The sequence below is a fragment of the Ochotona curzoniae genome, unplaced genomic scaffold, assembly GCF_017591425.1.
Source record: "Ochotona curzoniae isolate NIBS_2020 unplaced genomic scaffold, NIBS_Ocur_1.0 contig_3622, whole genome shotgun sequence".
NCBI classification, from domain to species: Eukaryota; Metazoa; Chordata; class Mammalia; order Lagomorpha; family Ochotonidae; genus Ochotona; species Ochotona curzoniae.
Genome location: NW_024465926.1, coordinates 29,528,968 through 29,550,279, shown reverse-complemented (window position 1 = coordinate 29,550,279; position 21,312 = coordinate 29,528,968). Strand labels below are relative to the sequence as shown.

Sequence of the window (21,312 nt, the reverse complement as noted above, 5' to 3'; positions counted from 1 at the left end):
GGGAAGCAGGTCGCATACAATCACTAGACAAAAGGATGATTCACATCCTAGGTGAAATTTCATTGTGCTACTTAGGATAACAACCAAAAACCTATGAATTGTTTCTAGAATTTTCTATTTAACATTTTTAGACAGTAGATGACCATGAGTAGCTGAAATCACAAAAAGAAAAACTGTGGAAGAAGTCAAGACACTAAAATAGCACGTTCTTTTTATTTCCGAAATTCTTCCCAGCATTGACATAAAAGTAAATTTGGGGGCTCTAATTGTGCCATTCAGGTTGGTTCGCCCTTGCGACACTGGTATCCCATATCAGGGTGCCAGTTCAAGTCTCTTTACTATATTTCAGATCCAACTTCCTGCTGATATGCCTGGGAAGGCAGCAAAGGATGGGCCAAGTACTTGGATCCTTGCCACCCATAAAGGAAACCCCGAGGGAGTTCCTAGCTCCTGTCTTTGGTCTGGCCTAACCCCAGCTGGTAAAGGCGCCTTGGCGAATGCACCAGCAGGTGGAAGAGATCCCTCTCTTTCTAATTCCCTGCCTTTGAAATAAAGAATCATAAAAGTAAATTTACTCTAAAATCTTAACAGAATGTCTACGAAAATGTTCATCTCAATTTGTTAAAGAATTCTTTCATATTGGTTTTTAAAAAATTGCAAAGTTTTTCAAGATAGAGGAGGGGAAATCCAGAAGTAAAAGTCTTCAAATTCTTAATTACTTACAGCCTTGGGATGATGTTTCCAGCATACTGTACAAGTTCATACAGATCTGCTACTTTTCTTCCTTTAGCAAACTCATCTGTCAGGTAGACCTCCAAGTAGTGCAATTCATCAGAAATAGCCATATCTTTTAAATTAGATTAAGGACAAAAATAAAGATAAGCCAATCTAAGCAAAAACAATATACTGAAGTCACTGAACCAAGGGTAAATATCGTAAATTTTAGTCTTTCAGACATAGGGGCTTAAAGTGCAGACAGAACTCAAGGCGGCCTTTCCTTACTTTTAGCAGCTTAGGAGCCAGTGCTGTGGCACAGCAGCTTCCTGTTAACATGCCTTGGAAATCCAGGTACTGAGGTTTTGCCACCCCCAAGACCCAGATGGAATTCCTGAACCATGGCTTCAGCCTGATCCACACCTGGCCGATATGGGCATTGGATGAATGCAGATGGAAACTAGCAGATGGAAATCTGTCACTCTGCTTTCCAAATAAACACATACTGGAAAAAAAATTTAGGAGCTGGCGCTGTGGCATAGTGGGTAAACTCACTGCCTGTGATGTCCACAGCCCACAGGAGCATCAGTTTAAGACCTGGATGCTCTAATTCCAATCCAGCTGTTTGCTAATGTGCCATGGAAAAGCAGTCTAAGATAATCCAAGTCCTTGGGATCCTGCCACCCACAAAGGCAGATCTGAATGAAGTTCCTGGCTTCAGTCTGACCCACACTCAGCCATTGTGGCTATTTGGGGAATTATGGAAGAGAAGAAGAGCTCTCTCTTTCAAATTCTAATTGATTTAGCAAGGGCAAAAAATTGTGAACTATTTTGTAACATTTCAGAGTTCCTCAAGGCAAAAACCGGAACATAAAAAACAAAACAACTATCTAATGGCCTCAATATCTTTTTATTTAAAAAGAAAGGTTTATTTTTATTGGAAAGGCAGATTTACAGAAAAGAGACACAGAGAAGTATCTTCCATCTCCTGGTTCACTCCCCTACCCAAGAGCCAGTAATTTCTTTCACCTTTCCAATGCGGATGCAGAGTCCCAAAGCTTTGGACCATCCTCTGCTACTTTCCCAGAACATAAGCAGAGAGCTGGATGGGAAGTGGAGCAGGCGAAAGATCAGCCAATTGAGCCATCACACCAAACTTCATGAAGTTCAAAAATCAAGATAGAATAACTGCCCACTTGAAAGAATTTAAGCACAGAAAAGCAATATTCTTAAAAGTTTTTATTTCTCTCATCTAGTGTGTCTATAACGGTCATACCATTGAATTATGACAATGAAGAACTCTAGAAAAGTATAATTAAAAAGCATTAATTAGGGGCCAGCGCCACGGGCATAGGTGGCTAAGCCGTCATTTACGGTACCAGCATCATATGTGGGTGCTGGTTGAGGTTCCAGCTCCTCCACTTCTAATCCAACTCCCCACTTATGGCCTGGGAGGGGCAGCAGAGGATGGCTCAGGTCCTTAGGTCCCTGCACCCATGGGGGAGGCTTGGAGGATGCTCTTGGCTCCAGCTCAGCTCTGGCTGGTGTGGCCATTTGGGAAGTGAACCAGTAGATGGTGTGTGTGTGTGTGTGTGTGTGTGTGTGTGTGTGTGTGTACTTCTCTCTGTGACTCTGCCTTTCAAGTAAGACAAACTGAAAAAAAAAAAAAAAAAAGCAAAATTAGCTTGATGAAGAAATGAATATAATCTAGGAACAGGAACTGGTTGGACTGCTCATATTGCATATGAGCAGGACCTGAACTGAGTCCTAGGATGCTGGTTTCAGCCTGGCCCAGCCTCAGCTCTTGCAGCCAGCTGGAAGGTCTCTGTGTCTGTATCTCGGCTTTCAAAAAAGGAATAAAAATCGTAAAAGAAAATGAAGTAAAATCCAAATGTTTACTATTCAACATTCAAAAGATACAAAGTTCATAATAGCTCTTTGGCGATAACATAGATGTCCTCAGTTCACCAAGCATATTAGAAGCATGCTTCAGAGCATCCATGAGCTTGTTTTTATCCTGCAAAACAAAACAATCAAGATAATTGATGAGATTGTTTACTTCAAACAAACATTTATGTTGGTTACATAAACCTTTTAAGTCAAAGATTACATGTAATTTTAAAAGTATATAGCACTTAATTTTTTAATCACACGAAAATCAATCTTAAACAATTTTGCTTTCTGCTCTTTAAGAGGATGCACACATTTCCCACTGGGCTGCAAAGCTTCACAAGACTTTTACGTCTGCAAATTCCCTGGTACAAGTCTCATCTTTTCAACGTCTAGAGACTAGGAAAATCTGTTAGTTCACATTTTATCTGCAATCAACAGAGCTAGCATATTCATTCTAAAACAAGCTAGTATTCTAACAATGACTTTGTCATAGGTTAAAGGTTAAACAAGGCTCTTCGGTGCTATCTGGAATGAATGCTCATGTAAATCAGTTTCTCTCCAGTATTTTTTAAGTCCTCACAAAGCCCCTATGTCCCACTCTAGTTATGAATGCACACAACTCCTTCAGATACAAAAATTCTATCCATAAAAAGAAAAAGAAACAAGATATACACACATTTTCTGCATTCCAAGATTATTTTTCTTTACCAATTTATATGCAAGGAAACCACGTATAGTATCTATACAAATTATCTTACAATCTATTTTTTAGGATACAAAAATACATATAATTTCCTTTAAATTGGGCCCGGCGCGGTGGCGCAAGTGGTTAGAGGTCCTCGCCTTGCACGCCCGGGATCCCATATGGGCGCCGGTTCTAATCCCGGCAGCCCCGCTTCCCTTCCAGCTCCCTGCCTGTGGCCTGGGAAAGCAGTCGGGACGGCCCAAAGCTTTGGGAACCTGCACCCGTGTGGGAGACCCAGAAGAGGCTCCTGGCTTCGGATCGGCATAGTATCGGCCCGTTGCGCTCACTTGGGGAGTGAATCATTGGACGGAAGATCTTCCTCTCTGTCTCTCCTTTCTGTATATCCGCCTTTCCAATGAAAAAATAATAAAAATAAATCTTTAAATTTACTTTTATTTGAAAGGCAGATTCACAGAGAAGGAGAGATGGGAGAGATCTTCCATCCACTGGTCCACTCCCCAAATGACCACAACAGCTAGAGGTAAGCCAGTTAAAGCCAGTAGCTTCTTCCTGGTCTCCCACATGGTCGCAGGGGTCCAGGACCTTGAGCCATCCACTGTTGCTTTCGCAGGCCATCCAGAGAGCTGGATAGGAAGTAGAGCAGCCAGGACATGAATTGGTACCCATGACAGATGCTGGTGCCACTGGCAGAGAATTAGCTTGCTACATACCACACCCAGTCCCTTGTGTAAGTATAATATTTTTCTAAGGTTTATTTATTTTTATTGCAAAGTCAGATATACAGAGAGAAAAAACAGAGAGGAAGACCTTCCATTCACTGGTATACTCCCCAAGCAGCCACAACGGCCAGAGCTGAACAAATCTGAATCCAGGATCCAGGAGCCACTTCTGGGTCTCCCATGTGGGTGCAAAGTCCCATTTGGGCTGGCCTCGACTACTTTCCCTGGCCACAGGCAGGAGGTTGGATGGGAAGCAGAGCTACCAGGATCAGAACCAGCACCCATATGGGATCCTTGTGCATGCAAGGCGAGGATGTTAGCCACTATGCTATTGTGCCAGGATCAATGCAAGTATAATTTTTAAACTGGCTTATGAAACATTATCAGTTCAGCATGGAAATTAAACTTTTCAAAAAATTTTCAGGAAGAGAATCAAGATGACGGAATAGGGTAAGGACACGTTTGCATGGACAGAGAAACATTAGCCAGTATGAAGCAGAGAGGGCACATTCTGGGAAAAGGGAGAGGACAGACAACAGCAGAGGGGTACCTGGAGACTGACAGACACAGGAAAGCAGCGAAAACAATGGTGTGGTATTGCAGAGGCTGATACCCCAGCAGCCTTCAGCAAACGGCAATCCGAATCGCACCAGCAGTCAGAACTACACCAGCAACCAGGTGGGAAGGGATTTTCACTGGGAGCTAAGGAAGTGAACCCAGACAAAGAACTGCCAATCCTGCTGGTCTGTTTGATTTGACCAGGAGCAGAGGCAAAGCAGCAGATCCCAGACAGGTAGTGAGGGAACAGGGTAGATGTCACAACCAAGTCCGACCCCCAACCCCCAGCCAAATTAGGCGCCGTTTTGTTGAAGGATGCAAGGGCTATGGATAGTACTGTGCATGCACTGAGCTGGGAGTGAACACATTTCTGGCTCAGCAAACTGCAACAACGTGGGATCGTACAGGTTCCACCCAAGGCAGGTGTGGGTAGTCCTCAGACCTGATGGCCAGCAGATCAAGAACTCCAGTAATAGGAGGGCAAGATGGCAGCATAGGGTACAGACCTTTTTGATAAGATAGAGAATCTTTAGACAGGGTGAAGTACAATAAGCAGATTACAGGGAAAAAATAGGGCTCAGGTAGTAAGCAGGGGGTACCTGGAGACCCCTTGGACACAGGGATGCTGTGGTGACGGGACAGCAGTGTTGCAGTGGACCAAAAAACCCACCAGCGGTCAGCGAGCAGGCAACTCAGAACCCGGCGATCCAGGCTCAGGTGATCCGTTTCCAGCGCCAGCCAGTCATCCAGCAGTGGCCTCCACACAGCTCTTGTGACCACCAGGTAGGAGCCTGGGTCCACGTGGGGAACTCAGGAGGCCAGTGCAGTCTGGGACCTGACAATCAAGCTGAGTGACTGGGATCAGTCACAGGTGGAAAAAGGGGAGGAGACTCATGGCGCCATCTTGTGTGGAGAGGCAGACACAGAGTTGATGGAGCTGCAAAGAGGAGGCTCATTTCTGGCTAATCATATGGAACTGATCCTAGTGGGGAGGGTAGCACCAGTTTTGCTCCCTGCAGGGTTGGTGTGGTCCCAGGAGCTGATAGCCAGCAGCTGCAGTTCTCCAGCAGCATACCGCCTGGCACCATCTTGGGTAGCAGGGCAGTAAGTGTGGATCCCAAGTAAAGGTCCAGAGTGGGCATGTTACTAGCTAATTGCACTGAGCTGAGCCCACAGCACCAGCCTTGTAGCCTGTAGAGTCTGTGTGGTCCCTAGAGCTGACAGATGACAGCTCCATGATCGTTGCTGGTGCCCCCATGGGCGCGATCTTGGACACTGAGGCAAGCGCTCTGAACACCAACAAACTGAATGAGGGGGAGTGGTAAACTGCTCATGCGCTAATTCAGTAGCTCTCAGACATCAATGTCCCAGGACCAGGTACTGTTACATTAAAGAGGGGACAGCTGAGCTGCCCAAGAACTAGGCTGGGAACAAAATCACCATTTTAGAGCACTGCACAGGCTCTGCAGAAAAAAACAGGCCAGACAAGGCATGCCACCAACTCCAACCAAAATAACTCCAGGAGGTACTCAAACTTATCGGCCAACAGGGGGCGACAAAATCAGTGCTGTCTACAAAATCAGTGTTGCTGACAAAGCAATTATTCAAGTCAACTGTGTTTTCCAAATCTGGGGCACTGATTGATCATAAAAAAATCAATTTGTAGACCCATAAGTAGTACTCCTTAGAGAAGATTTCGTCAACCAGATTGGCAACTACAAAAGGCAAAAGAAAAGACAAAGACACTATGAAGGTTACTGAAGACTCTCCAGCAAAGGAACAAAAGTTTCGCCCACTCTCAGAGTTAACTGAGGAAGATATTGAGAAAATGGGGGACACAGAATTCAGAAAACTTGTTCTAAAGCTGCTGATCCACAATGAGAAGCAAAACCAAGAGTTCAAAGAAGAAATAGCAGTAATAAATCAAATCAAGGCTGATATATCAGAAATTAAGAACACAGTAGAGCAAATTAAAAATACAGTGGAATGTCTCAACAATAGAATGAATGATGCAGAAGAAAGAATTTCAGAATTAGAAAATATTTCCTGTCACTATGAAGAAACAAACAAAAAGCTGGAAGCAGAGCTGGGTTAAGCTAAAAAAAGTAACCAAGAATTAAAAGATATGATTAAAAGGTCCAACATAAGAATTATGGGAGTTCCAGAAGGTGCAGAAAGAGAAGTTGGGATTAAAAGTAATAATAAAGGAAAACTTTCCTAATCTGGGCAAAGAATTGGAAAACAATATATAGGAGGGCTACAGACCTCCCAACAGAGTTGATCAAAAACAAACTTCACAACACATGATAATCAAGTTGTCTTCAGTTGAACAAAAAGAAAAAAAATCCTTAAACGTGCACGTGAAAAAGATCAAACAACATATATAGGATTACCAATCAAACTCACAGCTGACCTTTCAGAGGAAACAGTACAGGCCAGAAGAGAATGGAGTGACATATTCCAGATTCTGAAAGAGAAAAATTTTCAGCCCAGAATAACTTACCCTGCAAAGCTCTCCTTTCTCTTTGAAAATGAAATAAAATTCTTCCGCAATAAAGAAAAATTTCAAGACTTTGTCTCATCTAAACCTGCCCTACAAATGATACTCAAGGATGTTCCCATGAAAGAAAAAAAAAAAAAAAGCAACCACCAAAAACAAAGGCAAACGTGGAGAACATCGCACTAAAAGGCTAACAGAAGACTCAACCGTAGAACAACACATTGCCAGGACCAAACTGCCCCTTATCCATAATAACTCTGAATGTAAATGGCTTAAACTCATCAATCAAGCACCACCATAGATTAGAGGACTGCATCAAAAAACAAAACCCAGCTATCTGCTGCTAACAGGAGACACATCTCACCAACAAAGATCAGAGAAAATTGAAAGTGAAAGGACGAAAAAAGATATTCCAAGCAAATGGTAAAGAAAAACGTGCAGATGTAGCCATTCATATATCAGATGATATAGACTTTGATGTAAAGAGCATCAAAAGAGATAAAGAAGGATACCACGTAAGGATCAAAGGATGCATTTAGCAAGAAGAGATCAGCAAAATAAATGTATATGCACTAAACACCCAAGCATCTAGTAACATGAAACAAATATTAACGGGCTTAAAGGAAGAAACAGACTCCAATACAATCATAGTGGGAGACCTTAATACCCCATTAACATCAATGGACAGATCTAAAACCAGAAACTCAGCAAAGAAACAATAGAACTCACCCACACTCTAGAGCAAATTGATTTAGTTGACATCTATCAAACCTTTCATCCTACAGACAGAGAATACACTTTTTTTGCATCAGTACACAGAACCTTCTCCAGAATTGATCATGTTATAGGTCACAAAACAAGCCTCAGCAAATTTTTAAAAGTTGAAATCACACCATGCACCTTCTCGGACCATCAAGGAGTGAAGCTAGAGACCAAGAAGTTGAAACACCAAGGAAGACTTGCAAACCCATAGATACTAAATAATATGTTACTAAATGAGCAATGGGTTAGAAAGGAAATCAAAGGGGAAATTTAAAAATTGCTTCAAACAAATGATGGCATCAAAACAACATATCAAAACTTATGGGACACAATCCAGGCGGTGCTTAGAGGAAAGTTCATTTCAATCAGTGCTTATATCAAGAAACTAGAAAAGCACCAAGTAAATCAGCTAACCTTACAGCTGAAGGAACTACAAAAGCAACAACAAAGCAATTCCAAGATTAGTAGGAAAAAAGAAATCATCAAAATAAGGGAGGAAATAAACCAAATAGAGACCAAAAGAACTATACATAAGATCAATCAATCAAAGAGCTGGTTCTTTGAGAAAAATCAACAAAATAGACTCCCCACTAGCTCAACTAATCAAAAAAAGGAGGGAGAAAATATGCATGAATAGTATCAGATGAGAAACAAGATATAACAACGGACACCTCAGAAATACAAAGAGTCATCAGGACCTATTACAAGCAACTATATGCGGACAAATCAGAAGACCTAGAGGAGATGGACAGATTTTTGGACACATACAATCCACCAAAATTGAATCAAGAAAAAATTAACAATTTAAATAGCCCAAAAACATGCACTGAGATTGAATCAGTAATTAAAGCCCTCCCAACCAAGAAAAGTCCTGGACCAGATGGCTTCACAGCTTAATTCTACCAAACGTTTCAAGAGGAACTTACCCCAATCCTATACAAGCTTTTTCAAACAATAGAGAGGCAATCCTCCCAAGCTCTTTCTATGAAGCTAATATCACCTTAATACCAAAGCCAGAGAGAGAAACAACAGAAAGAGAACTACAGACTGATATCCTTGATGAACATAGAGGCAAAGATCCTCAATAAAATACCAGCCAACAGGATCCAATAACACATCAGGCAGATCATTCACGCAGACCAGCTGGGATTCATCCCAGGCATGCAGGAATGGTTCAACATCCACAACCGCAAAACAATAAATGTGATACATCACATCAACAAATTGAAAAATAAAAACCATATGATCATCTCAATAGATGCAGAGAAGACATCTAAAATCCAACACCACTTCATGCTGAAAACCCTAAACAAGCTAGGCATAGAAGGAACATTCTACAACACAATCAAAGCAATTTACAAAAAACCCAATGCCAGCATCATACTAAATGGAGAAAGGTTGGAAGCCTTCCCACTAAAATCTGGAACTAGTCAGGGATGTCCACTATCATCACTACTCTTCAATATAGTTTTGAAAGTCCTTTCCAGAGCTATTAGGCAAAAAAAAAAAAAAAAAAAAAAGCAATTAAAGGAATACAAATTAGAAATGAGGAATTGAAATTACCGCTATTTGCAGATGACATGATTCTCTACATAGGAGAACCAAAAAACTCAGTCAAGACACTACTGGAACTCATAACTCATAAGAGATTTTGGCAGAGTAGCAGGATACAAAATTAGTGAACACAAATCAATGACACTAGTGTACACAAGTTTTTCCATGGCTGAAGAAGAAATTGTAAGTACAGTCCCCTTTAAAATAGAGGAGAGGAATCTTAAATACCTAGGAATTAGGCTAACTAAATATGTGAAAGACCTCTATGATGAAAACTATAACTCATTTTAAAAGGAAATTGAAGAAAACCTTGAGAAATGGAGAAACTTATCATGTTCCTGGATTAACAGACACAACATTATCAAATGTCCATATTATCAAAAGTAGTAGACAGATTCAGCACAATCCCAATCAAAATCCCAACAACATTCTTCTCAGAAATAAAAACGAAGATACAAAAGTTCATCTGGAAACACAAGAGACCACAAATAACCAAAGCTATCCTGAAGAATAAAAATCAAGCTGGAGGAATCACAATTCCAGACCTCAAGACATGCTACAGAGCAGTGGTCATCAAAACAGTCTGGCACTGGTACAGAAACAAAGAAGATCAATTGAACAGAATAGAAACACCAGAAGGGAGCCCACACATATATAGTCAACTAATCTTTGACAAGAAAACTGAAAACAATCCAGGGAAAAACCTGGTCTCTCCAACAAATGCTGCTGGGACAACTGGATAGCAGTGTGCAGAATTAAGAAACAAGACCCACATCTGTCACATTATATGAAACTTAGCTCTAAATGTATCAAAGACTTAAATCTACACCCAGAAACCATCAAACTATTAAAAGAAAACACAGAAAGCACACTCCAAGATATAGGAACAGGGAAAGACTTCTTAGAAAAGATGCCAAAACCAAAAAGGCACTCAAAGCAAAAATAAACAAATGGGACTATATCTAACTAAAAAGCTTCCGTACAGCAAAGGAAACAATCAACAAAGTGAAGAAGCAACCAACAGATTGGGAGAAAATATTTGCATACTACACAAGTGATAGGGGACTAATTAATATTCATGATTTACAAAGAGCTTCAGAAACCCACAGACAGCAAAATGGGCAAAGGAAATGAGCAGACATTTTTTTTGAAAGAAGATTCAGGTGGCTAACAGACATTATGAAAAGATGTTCAGGCCCCCTAGCTGTCAGGGAGATACAAATGAAAACTACGTTGAGGTACCACCTAACTCCAGTGAGACTGGCTTACATTCAGAACTCAACTAACAACACTTGCTGGCATGAATGTGGGGAGAAAGGCACCCTCCTTCACTGCTGAAGTAGACTAGTGCAACCACTGTGCAAATCAGTATGGAGAGTGCTTGGAAAATTGCAAAAAACCTGCCATATGACCCAGCCATTCCACTCCTAGGAATATATCCAATAGAAGTGAAATCTGCATGTAATCCTAAATTTGCAGCAAAACAATCTACAATAGCAAAGACATGGAAACAATCCAGATGTGCATCCAAGGAAGAGTGGTTAAAGAAACTGTGGTTCATCTACTCCATGGAATATTATTCAGCTATTAAGAAGAATGAAATTATTCTATTTACAACCAGGGGGTCCCAACTAGAGACCATTACGCTCAATGAAATGAATTAATCACAAAAAAACAAATACCATATATTCTCTCTTATATAAGGAAACCAACATGGAAAGTGTAACTCTAATAGTCCAAGCCATTCTGTTTTTTGATTCTTGTTTGCTTTCTTGGCAGCATCCCATGTGTTTTGATGTGTTTTATTTCAATTTGGTTCATTCTAAATAATCTCTTTTCTCTAGTCGAATTCATGACGGGCTCATGAATTATATGATGGCATCATTTTTCCCAAGAGATTTCCGTGCTTCCTTTTTGTTGCTCATATGTTGGTTACTCAGTGGTGTGTTTTTTTTTTTCTTTTGATGGTACTGTAATTTGTTGTTGTGGTTGTTCTAACTCATACCAGTTGTTGACTTTGTTTCATGGCTTCTCACATATGGTAATGTATAGTGATAGAGTACTGGCGTCTATCATATAGAGACGTGGGGGTATGATGGAACATGTATCCCTGCATCCAGACGAAAGATTCCCAATGAAAATGTTTGACATGTGTAGACAAAGGGATGCTGGACTGTCTGACATTGTCTGTACCAACAATGTCGGGGTACACTTAATTAAGAGACTGACAGAATTATAATTACTTATGAGGGACTACACTATTGTAACAAAATGGGAAAAATCTGACAGGGGGTGGGAGTTTGGGGGAGGGAAATCCCAGCCTATACAACATTGTAAAAAAGTAATAACAATAAAATAAAAGAACCCTAGTAGTAGTGCATCATGAGCCATATTGTACAGTTGAGATTGCAGAAACAACAGTGCATCGTGCATGTGCTGAGCTCACAAGAACTCACTGAGGCCAGTGCATTGCACTGGTCCTACAGGAAAGTAATACCGACTATGGCATTGTACTGGTCAAAATAGGTCCATGTGGCCCTCAGACGTAATAGCCAACAGGTTCTGGCAATTTTACCACCACCAACAACCTAGCTATATAGGACTCATGGGGTCCCTCTAATTCTGGGACCTGCTCCAATCTGAAGTGGGAGAAAGGTTGTTCAGACAACAGTGGAGGTGGAAACCAGTGAGCCAGGAGCTGGGACTATAGAGACCACTGTGGAAATCTAACATAAGAACCCAGACCTGAAAAAACAAACAAACAAACAAACAAAAAAAGAACCCAGACCTGGAACTTGCTGGAGGGAGTGGCACAAGTGACTGCAACCAAAGAGCCATGTACCAGCTGCAATAAGTAAAATCAAACTGTAGACCTGTGGGTGACATAGCTGAAAAACCTGACCAAAGGAGAAGAATCTGCTAACCATAAGTATGATGACCAAGAGCAAAAGAAGAGACAAAGGCACAATAAATATTACCGAAGACTCCCCTGCAAAGGAGAAAAAGCCGTTTCCAACCTCAGAGTTCCCTGAGGAATACATCGAAAAAATGGGGGATACAGAATTCAAACCACTTGCTATAATACTTCTTAGGAACAACAAGAAGCATGTAAAGCTGGCTTTTAAGGAATTCAAGGAGTATGTCACAAGGAATGAATCAAATGAAAGCTGATATATCGGAAATGAAGAATACAGTGGAGAAAATTATAAAGACAGTGGAGAGTCTCCAAAATAGAATGAAGGAGGCAAAAGAGAAAATCTCGAAATTAGAAGATATTTCCTGTCATTGGGGGAAACAAACAAAAACCTGGAAGCAGAGCAGGATCAGGCAAAAACAAAAGAAAAAGTATCCAGGAATTGAAAGACACTATTAAAAGGCCAAACTCAAGAGTTATGGGAGTCCCAGAAGGTGCAGAAAGAGAACTTGGATTTACAAATGTATTTAATGAAATTGTCAGAGTCCAGGTCCAGCCAAGTTTGGAACTCGTGAATGGTGTACGTGGAGTAGGCACAGAGTAAGAAATGGACCATTACAGTTTCAGGATCATAAAGGAAATGCAAGATGGTTGTCCCCTTTATTTATACAGAAGCAGTCACAAGCTCTGGCACACTTTTTACATCTTGATCAAGTGGGATAATTCTACTATTTGTTTCACCTTAATGTTCTCAATAGAAGTTCTCAACAGGATCAGTTACACATTCCTACTACAATGCTCATCCTACAACTTAATCTGGAATCAGTTAAGGAAAGAAATGATTCACAAAAAAGGGGGAACCTAAAGATCAAAGAAAGAATGAAAGAAACCATAAACATAGATCCCTTGATTAGCATAAGGTCAATGGGGGCAGCAGAGACAGAGACAGCATGAATTGTAAAAGGCCCTTTTGCAAGATGTTATCAGCAACATCTACTTCCAAGCTCACACTGATAGTAGAGACCAACTCCACAGCAATAAACAATGCCTGAACAGATTACAGAATTCTCACTGAGGTGGGCCTGTGTCCCTACAAAGGGAGGTGGAACTGCCTTCAGGTGGTTGTAGAGACATCCACTGGGTCTCTACACCCTCTCCCTCCACCCTCCGTCCCACCCCCCCCCCACCCCGCCATGTAGCAGGAAATTCCTTGCAGCCCTGCCTGCAATGTAACAGTTCTCTTCAGACCTTCATGTCCTTCACATACACTGCACAGACTCCAGCATGGAATAACGGGGGAAAACCTCCCTAATCCAGAGAAAGAATTGGGAAACAATACGCAGGAAGCTCACAGAACTCCCAACAGGGTTTACCAAAAGCGATCCTCACCACATGATAATCAAGCTCTCTTCAATCAAACGTAAGAAAAAGATCCTTAAATGTGCATGTGAAAAAAAAAGTCAACTGACATATAAAGGAATACCAATTAAACTCACAGGATACCTCTCACAAGAAACTCCACAGGCCAGAAGAGAATGGAGTGACAAATTCGATTCTAAAAGCAAAAAACTGTCAGCTCAGGATAACTTACCCAGCAAAACTTTCCTTCCTCTTTGAAAGTGAAATAAAATTCTTCCACAGTAAAGAAAAGTTGAAAGAATATGCCTCTTTCAAATCTGCCCTACAAATGATACTTCAAGATGTTCTCTTGACAGAGAAGAGGAATAGCACCAAACAAAACCAAAGGCAAATATAAAGAACATCCCAGTAAAATAACAGAAGACTAAATCAATGAACAGCCCATTGCTAAAATGATAGGACCAAATTACCACCCATACATATTAACCCTGAATGTAAATGGATTAACCTCACCAATCAAACATCATAGATTAGCAGACTGGATTAAAAAACAAAACCCATTTGTTGCCTATAGGAGACACATTTCACCAACAAAGATCAGTGGGAACTATATCTCATGGATTTTTTTTTTGGTTAGTTTCATCTCTTCAAAACACTTTCTTCTGATTAAATTCTTCAATGATTCATAAATCACAGAGTAGCATCATTTTCTTCAAGAAGTTTCTTGATTTTCATTTCTTCAGTGACACATTAGTCATTCAGCAGCATGTTATTTAACTTCATGGTGTTGTTAATTCTTTTTCTTCGTGCCATTTATTTTGTTTTGTGGCTCTTCATTTAAGGTGATGTCTAGTAAGTGTGTAATGGAGACTATCATATCTAGCAGCATGCTATTTAACTTCATGACATTATAAATTTCTATATTTCTTCCTGTTGTTGATTTTGTTTTGTGGCTTTTCATTTAAAGGGATGTATAGTAACTATGTAATGGAGATTATCATATCCAGATGTGAGGATACAATGCAGTATGCATCTCCACTTCCAGACAAAGATGGACTCCCAATGAAACTGTCTACTATATCTTGACAATAAGATGCTGGACTCTCTGCCATTGTCCATGCCCGCAATGATGGACATACGACTGTGTATGAAGAACTATATGATAGTAATGAAATCGGGGAACTCAGTGAGGGAACTCAGGGAGGAAATTGGGGAGGGGATAAGGGAAATCCCAGGGCTTATGCACCTGTATCATAAAATGATGATAATAAGAAGAAATTTTTTTTCAGGAAAACCAGCTGAATTCAAAATAAAAGCATTTAAATTCATTCAGTCAACAAATATTTACTGAGCGCATATATCAAGTACTCCTCAGATTTAAGGTATAGGACTAAAGAGACCTGTAATTCAGGTCGATGTATGTTACAAAAAGGCAGCCTGGGGTCTCTGGTCCTCATGAGCTTAGTTTTGAGTAGGAAGACAACCCAAGTTATAGCTACAAACGTGAATGGTAATCATGTTGAAATTGTTCCATACAGCATTTGAGAGAAATGGGACAGATGCTGAGGACACTGAAGATTAGATTGGCCAGAAGCAGCGATGCTGGTCACTTCCGTAGAACCTGAGGGCTCGGACCGTCCCTCCCCCCATTCCCATCCTTACCAGACATCTCTTCATTTGAAATGACTGGACTTTCACAGCCTGTATGGCTTCATCCAAGAGCTTTTCCTGCTCATCCTGAGGTGACTGCTGTGTCGTAGGCTGAAAAACAAAACAAAACACCCATTACAATCTCATAAGCACTTTAACAAATCAGTGATTTCTGCAGTTCCAGCCACGCCCCCTTCTCCAAGATGTTCACATAGGATCATTCTTAGCTCTACATCTCAAACTTTGTATCTGTTTTGGAAAATTCCTGAACACAGAGCTACACCTAGCTACTAAAGTTAACAGTTTGAATTGTTGGCAGAACAGCAGACAGACAAACAACCGTTTCTTTCTCAGAAACTGACTCAATGTCACTCTGGGAGGATGGACTTTTTAGATGCTAGAGTTAGCTAATTCTGACATTAAAGTACAGCTTATGTCAACGCTGCTATTAGGCAAGAGGAAGAAACCCAAAGGGGAAGGAAGGAGGTCAGCTTTCCCTGTTCCCAGACCACATGATTCTCCACACAGGGACAGACGACATGACAGTCCACACGGGGACACAGACTAAAAGACTCAGGCCGTGGGAACTCAGGAGAGCTTGCAAAGTTGCAGGATATGAAAACACAAAAATCAATGCCCTGTGTATACACAAAGAACTCCATGGCTGAGAAAAAGGTTTGTAATATCAGTCCCATCCACAACAGCAACAAAGGAAATTCAATATTTTCGAATGAAATTTTAACCAAAAGATATGAGGGGGTCTGTATGAAGGAACTACAAAACACTGGGGAAAGAAACAGAGGAAGACTTCAAAAGTTGAAGTGGCAGAATCAATATCAACAAAATTGTCCACATTACCAAAACAATATACAGATTTAACAGGATTCCAATTAAAATCCTACAACTTCCTTCTTACATGTAGAAAACAAATGTTGAAATTCATATGAAAGCACAAGAGAACCCCAATAGCTAAAGCAGTTCTTTATTTTTATTGCAAAGTCAGACATACAGAGAGGAGAAACGGAGAGGAAGATGTTCTGCCAATGATTCACTCCCCAAGTGACCAGAACGGCCAGTGCTGAGCCAATCCAAAGCCAGGAACTTCCTCCAGGTCTCCCACGCCGGTGCAGGGTCCCAAGGCTTTGGGCCGTCCTCAACTGCTTTCCCTGGCCACAAGCAGGGAGCTAAATGGGAAGCAGGGCTGCCAGGATTAGAATTGGCACCCATATGGAATCCTGGTGCATTTCAAGATGAGTACTCTAGCTGCTAGGCCACCACACCGGGCGCAAGATTTATTTTTTTTAATTTTTATTAGAAATTCAGATCTACAGAGAGGAAGATCTTCTGTCCGATTATCCACTCCCCAAGTGGCCACAATGGCCAGAGGTGAACCAATCTGAAGCCAGGAGCCTCTCCTAGGTCTCCCACGTGGGTACAGGGTCCCAATAGCTCTGGGCCATCCTAGACTGCTTTCCCAAGCCACAAGCAGGAAGCAGGATGGGAAATGGGGCCACCCAGATTAGAACCAGCAAACATATGGGAGTCCAGCACATGCAAGGCAAAGACTTTAACCACTAAGCTATAGCACTGGGCCCCTAAAGCAATCTTAAAAAACAAAACCAAAGGTATAGATATCACAAACCAGTTTTCAAGATGTACTGCAGACCAGCTGTAATCAAAACAGTCTGGTACTGGCTTAAAAACACACATGGGGCCCGGCGTGATGGCGCAGTGGTTAAGGTCCTCGCCTTGCACACCCGGGATCCCATATGGGCGCCAGTTCTAATCCTGGCAGCCCCGCTTCCCATCCAGCTCCCTGCTTCTGGCCCGGGAAAGCAGTCGAGGACGGCCCAAGGCTTTAGGACCCTGCACCCGTGTGGGAGACCTGGAAGAGGCTCCTGGCTTTGGCTCGGCATAGCATCGTCCCGTTGCGCTCACTTGGGGAGTGAATCATCGGACGGAAGATCTTCCTCTCTGTCTCTCCTCTCTGTATATCTGCCTTTCCAATAAAAATAAAATAAATCTTAAAAAAACACACACACACATGAAAATTAATGGAATACAATAGAAATCCCAGAAATCAACCCACACATCTATTAGCCAAGTTATTTTTGACAAATGAATCTAAATCAGTCTAGGGAGAAAGGACAGTCTGCTCAACAAACAGTGCTGGGAAACCTGGATCTGAGTGTGAAAATAAGACACAGGATCCTCAACAAGCCCATACATGAATATCAACTCCAAGTGGCTCAAAGATCTAATCTTAGGCCTGGCATTCAGGGAACCAGCGGATGGAAGATCAAACTCCTCCCCTTCCTCTTTCCCTATGGCACTCAGGCTTTCAGATAAGTAAATAAATTTTTTAAGAAATTACAGATTTCAAAAAAAAATTTTTTTTGGCACCAAAATTAACCCACATTAACATGTCTAATAGTGTGAGGTGCTAAGAAAAGCAAGACATGAATTTGGAGAGCAGGATTTGGTGAATGTTGGGTTGAAGAATGGTGAAATCACTGATGCTTTATGGTGGACAACGCCAAATAAAATTGACAGTTTAAAAATATCTAGCTCACTTAAAAAAAAAAAGATGATGTTTAAGATTATATGCAGGGTAACAGACCATTCACATAAATTTGTTAGGAAAAAAAAAATCAATCTTTTCCTTAACCTAATTGAAAAGGCCCAATCATTAATCATGGAAACGACCAGCTTAGCTTACACAAAACTAACTGACTTTATGTGGTTATTTAAGGTTCCTGCTTAATGGTACCAAAACCTTAGGCCCAGATCAGCTGCAGAGTTTTTCAATGGAATTTGAAGTAAATGGGATCAGATTCTGAAGCAAACAACTGGACAGAAGGAAGATGAATCACGGATTTATCAGTGTGATTCTGAAGACAAAACACAACCAAAGTAATGGCTACCAAGAGGTGGAACAGTTCGATGGAAGCAGAACAGTCAGGAGCAATGGTCACGGGCAGTGTGGGGTCACATGATTGTGCTGGTTGACTTTCTGCAGGGTCAAATAATGGTAACACGTTTCATAATAAATACTTTGAGAAAGTTAGCCAAAGCTGTTATCAAAAATGTCCGGGAAGGTTTTACCAGTTTCCCAATAATTTAGATGAGAAATTATTAGGCATTCACCACACAGTCCTGCTTTGGCTCCTTCTGACTTCCCTTTTTTCTAATGCTAAAATGTTGAAAGACCACCTGGATAGGATTAAATGACAGATATCCCTACTTAGAAAAGTATCTTGAACTTGATGGAGCTTTGGTTGAAAAGAAAGACAGAAAGAGGGAGAAAAAGAAAGGAGATCTTGCATCCTCTGGTCCATCCCTTAAACGGCTGTTCCACACAAGGCGAGGCCAGACTGAAGTCAGGAGCTTGGCGCTCGGTTCAGGTCTCCTTTGCAATGGCAGGGGCCGAGGACCTGGCCCATCTAGGGTTGTTATCCCAGGTACATTAGCAGGGAGCTAGACTGAGTGCAGCAATCACAACTCTCACCCACAGCTCACGTTACAGATAGCAGTCTAATTATGCCAAATGCCAGCCACAATTCTATTTTCCCATGAATCGTCTGAAGCCCACTCATAGCTGAATGTACTAGTGAATAGCAGTAAATGATAAAGATCTTTGCATGCTCATTTTTATATTCTGCAACTTTGCCAAACTCATGAGTTCCAATCATCTTTTAGCGGAGTCTTTTGGTTCCTCTATGTAAATGATCATAGCATCTTCAAACAGGGATATTTTTATTCCTTTTATTTCTTTCTCATTTGTCTCCCTTTGATCTCCTTTTCTTATCTAATGGCTCTGGCTAAAACTTCTAGAATCATACTAAACAGTAGGTAAGTGAGCATCTTTGGTTCCAGATCTCAGTGAAAATACTTCCAGCTATCCTCTATTCGATATGATTCTGGCTGTGGGTCTGTCATACATGCCTAGTGCTCTGCATACAAGCTGCCTAAGGCTTTTATCATGAAAGAGTGTTGTATTTTATTACGTGTTTACTCTGTATTGATATTTTTATTCTTCACTAATGTAATACATCACACTGATGTGCAGACGCTGACCATCCCTGCATACCAGGGATAAATTCCACCTAATACTCTAATCAAATGCACAGCCCATCACACACACACAAACCTACAGTCATAATGGACAAGCATCATGTACTGGTTTTTTGTTATTAGCAAAAGTCTATTTGCAAAGTGAATTAGACTTCCCTGTCAGAACTTAAACACTCCTTTGGGCTGCATAAATAGTGTTTAAACATCTACCACAAGGAGCCAACACTGTGGCTAAGCAAGCTCATCCTCTGCCTGCAGTGCCGGCATCCCATACGGCCGCAGGTTTGAGTCCTGCCTGCTCCATTTCCCATCCAGCTTGTTGCCTGTGGTCTGGGAATGCAGCAGAGAATGATTCAAGTCCTTAAGCCCCTGCACCCATGTGGGAGAGCTGGAAGAGACTCCAGGCTCCTGATCAGCTCAGTTCTGGCCAATGTGGCCATTTGGGGAGTGAACCAGCTGATGGAAGATGTCTCCATTTACCTACTTTTCAGATAAAAACAAATCTTAAACAAACAAAAAACCCTCTACTATTGAATAACACTATAATTTTAAATAATGATCGTTTTCAAAACCTTGGCCTGAAGCATAATGGATATTTCATAAATGCTCCAATGTACAAATGAAAAAGTTCATTTAAAAGTTTTAGAATATATTTTGTTTATATTTAACCAAAGAATCAACAGGTAAATGTACCAAAAAAGGATGGTGCATATAACCAATAGAATATTACATAGCCATGAAATGCGGCATATGATACATAAATGAATGCAGAAAACATCTGATATAAAACAGGCCACACACTGTATGATTCTATTTATAAACTATCTCTAATGAATAAATCATTCATAGAAACAGAAAGTTAACTAATGGTTACCGGCAGGGAAAGTAAGGAAATAGCCGCTAACCACTATCAGGCTTCCTTTTGAGGAATATCCTGACTGAGAAGATTCTGGAACTAAACAGAGGTTATGATAGTTGTATAATACTGTAAATGTTCTAAATGTCCTTGAATTGTTCACTTTCAAGTGGTTAACTTTATGTGATATCCATTCACCTTAAAAAAAAAAAAGGCTAAAGACAGAATTCAATGCAATGAGTTACAAAAGCCAAAAACAGAGGATTACACAAACATGAAGGTAAAATCCAGTATGTTCCATTATAGAAGACAATCAAAATACTTCAGTTCTGAGATGAACAATGAACAAAAGCTTCATGAAACCTATTTCTGAACTGGAATAGTAAAAATGAATACTTTCTCCTTCATTTGTTTAAAAAAAAAAAAAAACTTACTAATGCCATGCATTTTCCTTTCTTTTTTCCTAACACAAACTGTGGTTAATTGAGTTCCCCTGCAAGTACCATTCCCCAAAGCATAAATAACTCCCCGCTCCCCAAAAAGTTAGATGCCATCTAAACTTCACTTAAAGGAAATAATTTATACAGAAAATCTAGCAGCATCAAATGTTGGCTTCATAGGTGAGGAGGTTTTAGCATATGTGCATTTTTAACTTAATGAAATTTACTACTCATCATGGTTCCGTCCCAGTTGCCAGTGAAACCGAGGTACCACTCAGCCCGCCTGGCTCCTCACAGCTGAATGCAGTGAAGGACAAGCGGATTGCCCCAAGTTCAAAAGGCCAACTTAGCCATCAGTAATGATGCATCAAAACATTTTTATATTTTCCTTATTGTGGTAAAAGAGCCATAAAATCTCCACATGCGTGCAGCTGAGGGGCATTGGTGCACTCCCGCTGTCAGCCATCACTTCCAGCCAGCTCGGCAACTTTTTCACTCTCCAAATGGGAAACCGGTAACTGTCACGCAGGCCGAGTCACTTTCTCCGATTTAACTGTTCTTTTTGTCTGATTTATTTCATTTATCATACTGCGTAGACTACTAATGAAGAAAT

The 21,312-nt window shown here is 40.9% G+C and overlaps 1 protein-coding gene across 1 annotated transcript in view; it reads right to left on the bottom strand.

The window, feature by feature from the left end:
* The window catches only part of VPS35 (VPS35 retromer complex component), a 47,396-nt gene that overhangs the window by 22,679 nt on the left and 3,405 nt on the right, over positions 1-21,312 (bottom strand). Inside the window, exons 2-4 of the mRNA XM_040982767.1 lie at positions 15,342-15,440; positions 2,635-2,731; positions 724-847 (exon numbers count right to left, since the gene is read on the bottom strand). Of these exons, the coding sequence (XP_040838701.1) occupies positions 724-847; positions 2,635-2,731; positions 15,342-15,440 (320 nt within the window). The remainder of the gene's footprint in view (positions 1-723; positions 848-2,634; positions 2,732-15,341; positions 15,441-21,312) is intronic.